The sequence below is a fragment of the Aedes aegypti genome, chromosome 2 (assembly GCF_002204515.2).
Source record: "Aedes aegypti strain LVP_AGWG chromosome 2, AaegL5.0 Primary Assembly, whole genome shotgun sequence".
Lineage (NCBI taxonomy): Eukaryota > Metazoa > Arthropoda > Insecta > Diptera > Culicidae > Aedes > Aedes aegypti.
In genome coordinates this window covers 232,520,639-232,533,669 of record NC_035108.1, presented here as the reverse complement: position 1 = coordinate 232,533,669, position 13,031 = coordinate 232,520,639, and the positions used below count along the sequence as shown (strand labels likewise).

The window sequence follows — 13,031 nt, the reverse complement described above, 5'->3', positions numbered from 1 at the left end:
AATATTTACAGGTCCATAGCTTTGGATTTTATAAACGCAACTTACAATTTCAAACACATAGGGGAGATGTGTGCTGGATTTTAAAGATGAAAATTTGTAAATATTAACAATTGAGAATTGAACTGGGATCCACTGATTTATATCCACTTACCTTGACATCTGCTCCACATGATACTGTGTGAGCATTATTAAAAGCAAGGGAATAACTTATTGACTTGTTTGAATAAGGGCTATGTTAAAGGTTGCATTGCGGCTGGAGAAGCGATATCAGTGCTATGCAAAAACACTAAAGTTAATGTTTTGTGTGTTGTGATTTTTGTTTTGAAATTGAATTCTCGATAACCTTCAATTACTGCTGTTTAATTGTTGTCAACGAAAGTTGGTAATTATTACGATTCTGTACAATTAATTACAAATGTGATGAAGAAATCTTCATGGGCGAGTGTATTGTTCTATCTTGTTGTTGCTCAAGCTCATGGATGCCGAATTCAGGTGTTTTCTTTTTCGACAAACGCTAGGCCCATGTGTATTTACGGCATGTCCGCTACGGGATGTGAAAATTTGTTGTTCGGTGAGTTCGTTGAAACAGTTTTTAAATCATTAATTTAGTGTTTTAGCCAAACGTTGGTGTGTATATTTTTGTCAACTTACAGCTGGATACACGCTCAAAAAAGAGTTCTGGAAAACGTGAACTGTCAAAAATACACCATGAACTACCATCATGTTTACGCAAAACCATGATCTAGTTCACGGTGTATATTTGCTTGTTGACGAGTTCACGTCTGCTGTTCACGGATATGAGAATCGATTTTTTTTCTGTGCACTTTCTACAATGGCTGTTGATTTGATTAAAGCTTTAAATAACCTTTAATCAATATCATTCAGGATGGCTGAACAAAGGTTAAAATTGTAGATGGAAAATAGCTTGTTCAACTTGATATTCAGCTTTGAAAATACTGCTGAATAAGAGTGTTTAATAAGCTTTTCTTCAAATTGTTGTTCAGCTGTTACGGTGTTCAGCCTTGTACACCATTATTCAGCGATTGTTCAGCAAATACTCTTGCTGTTCAGCTTTCATTGTTACTTGGGCATTCTCTTTCAAGGTCAACCTCAATGTGGACAGCGTTAACACCAAGAGACAGCTACTTTCAGATTCTTGCAAATTATTCGACCCGTTTGGCTGGCTTGCACCAGTTACCATCAAGGTCAAAACATTATTCCAGCAACTGTGGCTCAGCGAACTATCTTGGGACGACTCACTACCTCCAGCAGTCGAATCAGCGTGGATCGAAATTAAGGAAACACTTCAACAAGTGGAACAGATACGCATCTCTCGATTTGTGCCGAACTACAATGGCAAGATTGAGTTACATGGATTTTCGGATGCGTCCGAGACAGCGTATGCAGTAGAGTGGTTCAAAAAATCGATTTTTCTCCACACCGCTAATTCGATTCTAGATCAAATTCTGAGTGTCCTCCCAAAATTTGAGATCATTTGGATGAAAACTGAGACTGCACAAGCCCTTTAAAGTTTATATGGGAATTACTATGGGAAAAGCAAGCAATTCATTCAATCGGTCATAGTGTTTGCCCATGTGCTCTTGGAGATTAGTACTACGTCGTTACTGTGAGATATAATTATCAGCTGCAACTTTGCCGAAGACGGTTTTTTCATCGGACGCCCCAGTAATTAGTTATTGATTTTTGAATGAGTTGTAAAACTTTGGCTATAATTATTGGGCTGCTCTGCAGGCATCACTGGATATATGCAGTAAAACATAGTAGCCATGATTTGTTCATTTGCCTGTTCAGAAGTTGAATGAGCACTGCTGAAGATTTTGTGACTGGATATAAATCAATAACTAATTACTGAGGCGTCCGATTTGAAAACGGTCTTCGGCAAAGTTGTAGCTGATTATTGTATCTCACAGTACCAACGTAGTTCTAATCTCCAAGAGCACATGGGCAAATACTATGACCGATTGAAGTAATTGGTTGCTTTTCTCATAGTAATTCCCATATAAACTTTAAAGGGCTTGTGCAGTCTCAGTTTTCATCCAAATGGGCTCAAATTTTGGGAGGACACTCAGAATTTGATCTAGAATCGAATGAGCGGTGTGGAGCAAAAACGATTTTTTGAACCACTCTAGTATGCAGCGGTGGTGTATGCCAGAGGAACAAATGAAGCTGGGGAAATAATTGTGGATCTTCTCACTGCTAAAACCAGAGTGGCTCCTATTAGGCAAGTGTCCTTGCCAAGGTTGGAACTCAACGCAGCAGCTTTACTGTCGACCTTGATGGAATCGATAATGCAAGCACTCAATCATCTGGAAGTCGAACCCTGGGCATATACAGACAGCAGCATTGTGTTGCAATGGTTGTCTGCTCATCCCCGGAAATGGAAGACGTACGTAGCGAATCGTACTTCAGCAATCTTGGAAGTTTTGCCACGTGACCGTTGGAACTATGTACGAAGTGAGAACAACCCGGCAGATTGCGCTTCACGTGGTCTCACACCAAGCGAATTAGTAACGCATCCTCTCTGGTGGCATGGACCTGATCAGCTGAAATCGGATTCTGAAAGCTGGAAGCGAGTACCAGTTGAAGAAATCGAAGATGAAGATCTACTGGAGTCACGACGGTTGAAGGTACTGCACTCTATATCTCCAACCATCCGAAAGAATTACGACATCGAGATCAACCTGCTGGAGCGACGTTCGAACTACATGCTAATCGTGCGCACCCTAGCGTATGTTAATCGATTTGTATTAGCACTCAAGATGGAGAACGCGAATCTCGAGCCAGGACTTTCACCGAATGAGATCTATGACGCCAAGACTCAACTAGCCAGAGCGGCACAGTATGCATCATACCAGCAGGAAATTGAACTACTGTACAAGGGTAAGGAATTGCCATCTAAACACAAATTGGCTGCCCTTCACCCTTTTCTCGACAGCCAAGGAACGATGCGCTTGGGTGGTCGATTGCAAAATTCATCCTACTCGTACGACGTCAAACACCCAATTATCCTCCCAGCCAATCACAAGGTAACCGAGCTGCTGTTGCGTGACATTCATCTGCGCAACCTTCATGCGGGACCCAGTCTACTAACGGCAACGGTCAATCAGCAGTACTGGGTGGTAGGATTGCAATCAGCGGTCCGTCTTACTGTTCAGGGATGTACTCGATGTGTGCGAATGAAAGGAAAGACTGCAGCACAACTCATGGGCAGCCTGCCTGTGTCACGTGTGATGGGAACTCGAGCATTTACGCACGTCGGCGTTGACTACGCTGGCCCTCTGAAAGTTCATGCATCTTGTGTTCGAGGCGTCAAGACTACCAAGGGTTACATCGTAGTATTTGTGTGCATGGCGACCAAAGCTGTGCACCTAGAGGTCGCTAGTGACCTGTCGACAAGCACGTTCATCTGTGCCCTGAAGCGTTTCATCTCCAGGAGATCTCATCCGAACGAGATATGGTCTGATTGTGGAACAAACTTTGTTGGGACTGACCACTGGTTGAAGGAGCTCCAAAGTGCAAGACATCTACTACCAGAACCAGATGTTAAGCACATTCCGATGAACCGTTTGGACAAGTGGCAACTTTTGCACAAGCACACGATTGAAATCTGGAAACGTTGGCGTGATGAGTACGTCGCCAACATGCAACCTCGGATTAAGTGGCGTACAACTGAAAAAAATGTGGAGAAAGATCAATTAGTACTGGTCAAAAATGACAACGCACCGCCTACTCAGTGGGAGTTGGCTCGTATCGTCCAGCTTCATCCAGATTCAAGTGGAGTCGTCCGGACTGTAACACTGCGGCGTGGTCAAGCAGAGTATACACGTCCAATCCAGAAGATTTGTGTTCTTCCAACGGATTGAGGCACAGGTGTCTCAAGGTGAGGGAGGATGTTCGCGACCAAATGCCACCAAGCTCTATCGCCTATCTGTAACGCTTAAGCCTACTTACCCCCCTCCCCCCCTAGAGCGTTACGTAATTTGTGGATGTCACCTTAAGGGTTTTATCGATCTACATAAATAAAAATGGAATGGTGTTTGTATGGCATGAGTTGGCTTGAGAACGGGCTATCAGATTTTGAAAATTCTTTTTCAGTTATATTCCTGAAGTCCTCCGACGTGTTCGTGTGCATAAGAAACTTAGAATGTTCACCGCTAAAATCGAAAACGAGAGTGAACGGAACTGTTTTTTTATAGGACGTTTAATGGAGTTTTTCCACAGCCTGCTTGATGACAAGACGAACTTTGGCGGGACCACTAGTTGTTAAAATAATCCCCTTTTTAAAAGATCTTATCAATTCCATATTAATCATTCTTATTAGCATAATAAGCAATGTTCATCTCCTTTTTGTTGGGCGAATGACCATAATAATTAAAACCCAGTAAAAACAGCAATGTTCATCAACAAGCGTTTGAAGAATTAATATTGATTTTTTTTTGTCACTACTTGGAGCGGAATGAAAAATGATTCAACTAAATATTAGGCTTCAAAAGTTATATAAAATAATTCATAATTTTTAAGTCGAATTTTGGGAAAAGTTTAAATTGCGTTATATTGTAACATCGCATGACCGAAATATCAAAAATATTTTCATTAAATCATAAACATTTTAAGCTCATGCTCATGCCATGTGCAAAATTTATCTTATTATATTGAAAAAAAAACATAGTTCAGACTTATTTTAAGAAAATTGGTCACAAATTGATGAAAAATCATTTTAGGGAATGACAAAAAAATAAAAGAAAACGTATGTTGTTTACAAATACAACAAAACTACATTCGGGCAAAATAGATGGATAAGTCGTCAAACTCTCAACAATATTTTGGAACCGTGTTATTTCATATGTTGAGCCTGTTCTTTATTTCCAAAATTACGGGACAAATTGAGCCTTTTCAAATAAACGAATATTTCAAGATATAATAGCATAATAAAAAGGAAGCATTGTGATGCGATATCGAAATTATCGCATCGGGTATTTTATTATAATCTTCTGCTTCTGCTGGGCACACAAAAGGATCCACAATGAAAATATATCACTTGAGGTAGTTTGCGCTATCATCTAGGAAAGCTTTGCGAGAAACAGAATAGAGTTCGAAAGGCTAAGTGTTTGTTGAACATTAATATGTTTTGGGGGAAATTCTGTGCGCTCCGGTATAAGCAAAAATATCCATTAAAAAAAATCCGTCTTCAGCAGTGGCTGAAGAAACAGTTCTTACGTAATATAATGCATTCAAGTAAATAAAAGAATATGTTATATGTACATCCTATTCTTCTTAGGCTGACCAGAAGCTAACAAGACAAAAACGGGAAAAACAAAAACGGGACTTTGCAGAAACTACGAAGTTTGTGAAATTTTCCCTTGATTGCAAACATAGGAAATGTATTGTGTCAAAAAATATAGAGAAAATGCAGCATTAACTTCGCTGCTTTAAAATGAAGAATAAATAACATTTCTTTAACTAAATATTGCATTATTATATAGATTTAGAATTTTGTTTTTAAATATTCTTATATGAATTTACCGCTAAGAGTTCTATTATGCGTATCTGTATATAAAGTTTATATTTTCATGAAAATTCTGATCACAAAGGTAAAGGACGTAAAATTGTAGATATCTTAAAAAAGATGACCGCAAAATTTAAAAAATAGTCCAGAATTTTTCTTCGTCTCTAGTTTCGATCATCCACATTTACATTTTATTTACCTGTAATCTTCCTGAAGATGAAAACTAGACATATGTTTTTGATTATTGTTATGAAACAGAGTAGGTATTTAAGAGTTTTTGTCCAAAAACTTGCTAGATTTCGGAATAGATTGGAATTTTAAATGTAAAAAACATCTTCTAGTAAGGATGAAGAGCAGGCATTATCGCAAGAAAAAGTTAGACAAAAATTATTTTATTACCATGATTTTTAACGTAAATCGATCTAAGACTTAGGCAGCATCCATTTATTCCGTAACGCTAAAATTGGAAATTTTCTACCCCCTCCCCCCTCCGTAACGCTTTTTATATAAAATTTTTTAAATTTTTGTATGAGCTGTAACGCTTAAGCCTACTTCCCCCCACCCCCTAGAGCGTTACGTAATTTGTGGATGCCACCTTAAGGGTTTTATCGATCTACATAAATAAAAATGGAATGGTGTTTGTATGGCATGAGTTGGCTTGAGAACGGGCTATCAGATTTTGAAAATTCTTTTTCAGTTATATTCCTGAATTCCTTCGACGTGTTCGTGTGCATAAGAAACTTAGAATGTTCACCGCTAAAATCGAAAACGAGAGTGAACGGAACTGTTTTTTTATAGGACGTTTAATGGAATTTTTCCACAGCCTGCTTGATGACAAGACGAACTTTGGCGGGACCACTAGTTGTTAAAATAATCCCCTTTTTAAAAGATCTTATCAATTCCATGTTAATCATTCTTATTAGCATAATAAGCAATGTTCATCTCCTTTTTGTTGGGCGAATGACCATAATAATTAAAACCCAGTAAAAACAGCAATGTTCATCAACAAGCGTTTGAAGAATTAATATTGATTTTTTTTTGTCACTACTTGGAAGCGGAATGAAAAAAGATTCAACTAAATATTAGGCTTCAAAAGTTATATAAAATAATTCATAATTTTTAAGTCGAATTTTGGGAAAAGTTTAAATTGCGTTATATTGTAACATCGCATGACCGAAATATCAAAAAATATTTTCATTAAATCATAAACATTTTAAGGTCATGCTCATGCCATGTGCAAAATTTATCTTATCGCGTCTCCAGTTGAAAGCCGGAATCATCGACACGCGAAAACCGATTTTTCTCTAAATCTATGCGATAAACTGGTATGCTACACAGCGCACCTTGCCCGACGTAGCTCTGACGCCTGGGTTTGGATAAAATCCGTTTTTCGCGTGTCGAAAATTCTGGTTTTCAACTGTGCGAATAATATTGAAAAAAAAACATAGTTCAGACTTATTTTAAGAAAATTGGTCACAAATTGATGAAAAATCATTTTAGGGAATGACAAAAAAATAAAAGAAAACGTAGGGTAGAAGTACCAATTATGGCTATAGTACCAATTATGGCAATAGTGGGAACAAAAAGAGATTTTTCTTATTGTTTCACTAGACTATAATGGCTTATATTCACAGGAATGATTAAACTATTTGTTTTTGATGGTAACTAAATCTTGAAAAGAACATTCGTGCAATAAGCTTCGAAAAATGAACATTTGAAAATTTTGCCTCACATATATGTCACCTTCTTAGCAGTTGGCTAAGGGACCTCCGTTACGAAATGTATGTTTTCATCCGGATAAACTGTTTCAACCGATGAATGTATGTTACCTAGTGAGAACAAATGAATAAATTTAGCTGGTATGCAATCAATTCTACTGTTTTACTTTGGAAATCGTGTTATTTCCACCAGAGTGGATCTAGATAAGAGTGGCGTCAATGTCAAAATTGGAACAGCGGCGAACTGTCATTTCCATACAAATCCGCGTTCCAATCGAGCAGGAGACCTGTCAAAACAGGAACATGACGTCACTCTTGTTTACAGGCACTCTAATTTCCACTATGTCGATAACTGGTACAAAGAGTGTATGAGAGCCCAATTATGGCAATACTCTGGAGGCGGTTTGTTTACATTTTTTGATCAGTAAAATAAAAGAAGTAAAGCTATTTTACGGTTGACTTCCACGACGGGACGGTTTGGTAAGGCATTATCTTCATGTTTTGTACTCAATTACTAAGATTTTTCAATCACACGTTCGAAAACGTTCGCGAGCGGAAGATGCTAATTTCATGATAGAGAGGGGTTTTCAGCGACACTCGATTTTTGAATTTTTCCTCTTTTTTCGTTAAAAATTGGCACTGGAAAGATAATGTGAGATCATTAATGCTGTTTTGTATCATAATTTGCATTTACACTACATTTTGACTTCTTTTTCGAAAATTAATTTTCTCCCATGAACCCATTGCAAAAAAATGATTTAACATCTATTTAACCCAAAATTTTTGGAAAATTTTATGAGCGATATCTTCATTACATATTAGCGTTGCATTATCATTCGCTCTTTATGGCGTTTGAGTTCATTTCGTGCAAATATTCGATAGTCCATAATTGGTACACTTTTATGTCGAATGCTAGGAACGCTATTGCCATAATTGGTACAGACATCGCTTTTTTAAAATCCATTTTTAGAAGCTTAAAGTCAATTTAGTACTAAAACTGTTTAAATCAACAGATTCGCAAGGCTTTAAACTAGTAATTGACACCAACAAGTCATGCTTGCGTTTTAGAAACGCGGTTACAACTTGATTTTTATTACTACTGTTGACATATTGCATCCATAATTGGTACACCTACCCTATGTTGTTTACAAATACAACAAAACTACATTCGGGCAAAATAGATGGATAAGTCGTCAAACTCTCAACAATATTTTGGAACCGTGTTATTTCATATGTTGAGCCTGTTCTTTATTTCCAAAATTACGGGACAAATTGAGCCTTTTCAAATAAACGACGGGTCAAGGTCGTGAAAACAGTACTGTCCCGTTAAGGTGCAAGAAAAAATGGCACAAAAGTCAGAACTGAAAATGCAGTTTTCTCCTTTTAAAACAATAAATTGTTAAAAATAAGAACACACAGCCATTTTATTTGGCAAATAGAAGAGCTGTGTGTTTTTATTTTCTTCGATTTGTCTATTTAAAAAGAGAAAACTGCTTTTTCAGTTTTGAATTTTGCACCATTTTTAGTTGGGCCTTAAATACGGGACGTATGCTGCCGTGAATCGCAAGTCAGTCCCATCTGTAAAAAGTAAGCATTGAGAAAATGGGCTTTGAAGTTTTCAAACTCGTTTTCCATACATTCAAAAATTTCCAGAGGATTGGAACATGTTCCAGTCCTTATGAAACTTTCACAACTTGCTTTTCACTACGATATCTTTCCGAGAAAAATATAAAGATCATCAAAACAAGTTACATTTTTTGTGTTCCATGTTGCGAAAGTCTGTAGTGGGACTGATATGCGATTACTTTTCATTATGGGACAATTTGACTTGCTGTTTTTTCCTAATTTTTCCGAACAAATCATATTATGTCATTAGTGCAGCTGAAAAAGCATTGGAAGAGATGTTGGAAACTGAAGTCAATTCAATTTTGACAAAAATGCAGATGGGACTGACTTGCGATTCACGGCAGTATGGTCAGCCTAATTGTTCTACAGTTTTTACAGTGGCCCAATTTCATATTCGTACAGGATACTGTTTTCACATCAAGTTAGTAAAAAATTGTTAAATGGTGTATTGAGTTTAAAATACTTTATCCACATTGATGGTAATAGGTGTCATCGTTTATTTGCCAATCACAAATTGTTTTCATTTACGTTCATCTTTGGATTAATGAAAAAGTATTGAATTGATGTCTAAAATTCACCCAATTCCATATTCGTACACCTACCAAAATTCAAACGTACAACATTAAAAACTAAATTTAAAAGCTCTAATTGATTGCTGAAGTGCTTTATTATGATGTTAAAATGTAGTGAAGTACATTTGGACAATTTATAAGCGGACATATATAAAATTTAGGAAAAATTATGAGACATGCCAGTTTTTCAATGATTTTTACTATGAAATCCAATAATTCGAACAATAACTATCATTTTTATCGTTGGATCCAATCTATTAATTATATTCGTGAGTTCTGATAGAAATTTAGTTGAAATGTATACAGTTTACAGAAATCATAAACTGATTTTATCCCTTTTGAGTTCAGAAAATTGTTTTGCCATAACTTCAAAACTCTTCTAAAATGATATTTATAATCAATGTAAACCAAATTTTAATTCTAAACAACAGGTAGATGTTAATTTTGAACTTGTCTGTAAAAATAATTTGAATTACGAACTTCGTTTTACAATAAAGTACCCTAAACTACGCTGTACATACCTCCACATGTTGATGGTATGGCACTATTCAATTATCTTTGAATTTCCAATTTCAAATTATATTCAAAATAGCACCCTATTTTGCAATTTATTGATTTTATAAGAAAAATACAAAATAACTTGAATGAGCAGAGAGCATTGATATACTTTTTACTAGAATATATCCTGTTGTTGTCATCATTTTAAAAAAAACGTTTGTGTTGCGGTTATGGCAATAATATTTATTCTATATATCTCTATAATCATGTTTGGTAGTGAAATGTAAATTAAACATAATAATTACGCAATGTTTTGATAGGAACATTAACTATGGATTATGTATATCCATTTAGGAGCAAAACTGAGAGAAATTTACTATTTTTTTTGGTTTTGGATTTGTTATAATTGTTATATTACCTAAGATCCAAAAGTATAAGTTGTCGATATACACTCCTAGCTACTCTAAAACTGATTATATATTTTTTAAACTTGTGCAATATTCGCAGTGATCATTCTTAAGGAAGTGATGTTGGAAAAAATGTAAGTTATTGTTCGACTTACCGAATATTTTACCAAAAAACACGGGAAATGTGATATTTTTTCTTAAATTTACTTAAATTTCAAATATGTCCGCTTATAAATTTTCCAAAGGTACTCTACTACATCTGAACAATACAACGAAGAACTTAAGCAATCATCTAGTCCATTTAAAATAGTTTTGAATGTTGTATATTTCTTTTTTGTTAGGTGTACGAATATGGAATTGAGTCAATTATAGACACAAACTCAATACTTTTCCATTATTCCAAAGATTTAAGCAAATGAATACAGTTTGCCATTGCCAAACAATAGATGACACCTATAAGCTTCATTATTGAAGTATATTTAAGTCCATGCACCATTTAATAGTTTTATATCAACTTGATATGAAAACAGTGCCCCGTACGAAAATGAAATTGAGTCACTGTAGGTTTGTAGAGCATCGAATTTCAAACAAACCATCCAATATTTCTCGATTACTTTTTCAAATCGACGTAAGTAACTTTCATACGATTTGTAGAAAAATAATTAAGGAGAATCACAACCTCTGAATCAACTTTTCAACATCTTAAATTTTTCATGTACAACCTGCTCGCGTTTAACAAATTAGATGATTCGTATTATTTAAAGTAAGTTTGTTGACTTTTCTGACTTGAGACTGTTTGAATAAGTTTTCGAGATTTGTTTAGTTTCGTTTAATTATCGATGCTCGTAAACAAGACCTAGGCTTAGCTTAAGTTGTGGCTTCTGTTCGCTCTAACGAAGGTACGGTTGTGGTACGGTGCTGCCATCTGGAAAAAGTTTACTCTATGCGTGAAGCGTCGAGAATTTAACCCGGCAAGGTATAGGAAGTGAAATTTCAAATGCTTATATAAAATTAATGATCATGCTGAGGGTCGTGGGTTCGAATCCCTCTGGTCGAGGATCTTTTCGTAAAGGAAATTGTCTCGATTGCCAGGGCATAGAGTATCATAGTACCTGCCACACGATATACACATGCAAAACTGGTCAATCGGCAAAGAAAGCTCTCAGTTAATAACTGTGGAAGTGCTCATAAGAACTCTAATCTGAGAAGCAGGCTTTGTCCCAGTTGGGACGTAACGCCAGAAGAAGAAGAAGATATAAAATTAATTACAATAGCTATTTAAATTATTTGCAGTACATGTTGATACACTATTGATGGACTACATTATAGACACATTATTTTGATTTTTATATGTTTTCCTCAATATTCTGCGGATTCTATAGCTTATCATAAATCTAACCCCGTACACTTAACAGAATTTAATTAAATTTAGTTTTGATTTTTTTAGAAGCATTTGAAAATTGACTTCCTATGCTTTGCCATGTAAAGAAATCGGAGCTTCACGCATAGGGTCAACTGTGGTAATTGCCTCCGTCATCGCGAATAGTGCTATAAATGCTTGCCCTTCAGTGTGCCATGAAACATTTGTCGAGGCAATGCAATCAATCAGGCAAGATTATAGTGTTGCAACAATGATGATTTGAAAATTCAGGATGGCAACTGTTCCTTAAGGAGCCCATTAACAAATTTCATAACGCTGAAGGGGGTGGGTGGGTGTAAGTGGCTAAAAATAAGACCACACCACATTAGACATGGTAAAAATAAGACCACACGACATTAGACATTACCGTGGCTGCAGTTAATTTAACTGCATCCTGGAATAGTATTCTCAACTACACGGTCATGATTACGGTTACTCCAACATTAATTTCAGTGTAATGGTTTGGCCACTAAAGCCATGCAATATGAGTATTTTTTTTTTATGGAAAAGGAGTTTAGACGCCGAAAATGATTGGAAAATTCAAGCTGGCGACTGTTTATTGATGGTTAAGCTCCCAAAATCAAAATCATCAGCATTCTTCCTGAAGGTAAACGCATATCGTGATAATTTTCCAAATCCTTGTCAAATATGCGGGCTGAGTCATATTATTTATTTTGAAATTGCAAGCTGCAAAGTCAAGATGGCTGCCAAAACGAATAACAGGCTGCTTAGCCTTAAATAAACACTTCAGTCGTCGCGCTGTTGTATTTTGTACAACACTGGTAAAAAAAACCGCGCTTTTCGTTCACAACAGCAGCGTGGTGGTTCTGACAGCGGCCAACCACGCGACGACTGGAAGGTTAAAGAAGTTTTTTGGTTCAATTTTTATTGCCGTGTAACTTTTGTTTTCAAATGGTTCGCATGTGGAAAAGTTTTTTTTGGTTGCTCGAATTTTCCTGCCTTTTCGAGCTGTCATGACTGGAATGACAATCATCATCAGTTTCGTCAGCGACAAACAAGGAAGAAGTGCACAAAATTTTGGAATTTGTGCAATTTTATTTTGTTTTGTCGTGAAAATAGTGCCAAATCTCTAATAATGCCGTAAAAGCATGTTTCGAACCATCGCAGAGTTGATTGATATTAATATCGCAGAGGAAATAGCGTCCAATAAAGCTGGTGCAGCCTCGAGTCGAAAAAAATTGCAGATTGCTTTCAGGTGAGTAAAAATTGATTTGTTTTGGAGCTCCCTTCCATTAACTTTTG

The 13,031-nt window shown here is 36.3% G+C and overlaps 1 protein-coding gene across 2 annotated transcripts in view; it reads left to right on the top strand.

The window, feature by feature from the left end:
- The first annotated feature begins 12,754 nt into the window (after window positions 1-12,754).
- The window catches only part of LOC5575900 (ubiquitin carboxyl-terminal hydrolase 38), a 42,913-nt gene continuing 42,636 nt past the window's right edge, over window positions 12,755-13,031 (top strand). Inside the window, exon 1 of one of the 2 annotated variants that reach the window (XM_021844433.1) lies at window positions 12,755-12,984. In XM_021844433.1, the coding sequence (XP_021700125.1) occupies window positions 12,878-12,984 (107 nt within the window). In that variant the 5' untranslated portion in view covers window positions 12,755-12,877. The remainder of the gene's footprint in view (window positions 12,985-13,031) is intronic. The other variant, XM_021844434.1, reaches the window with a different exon arrangement.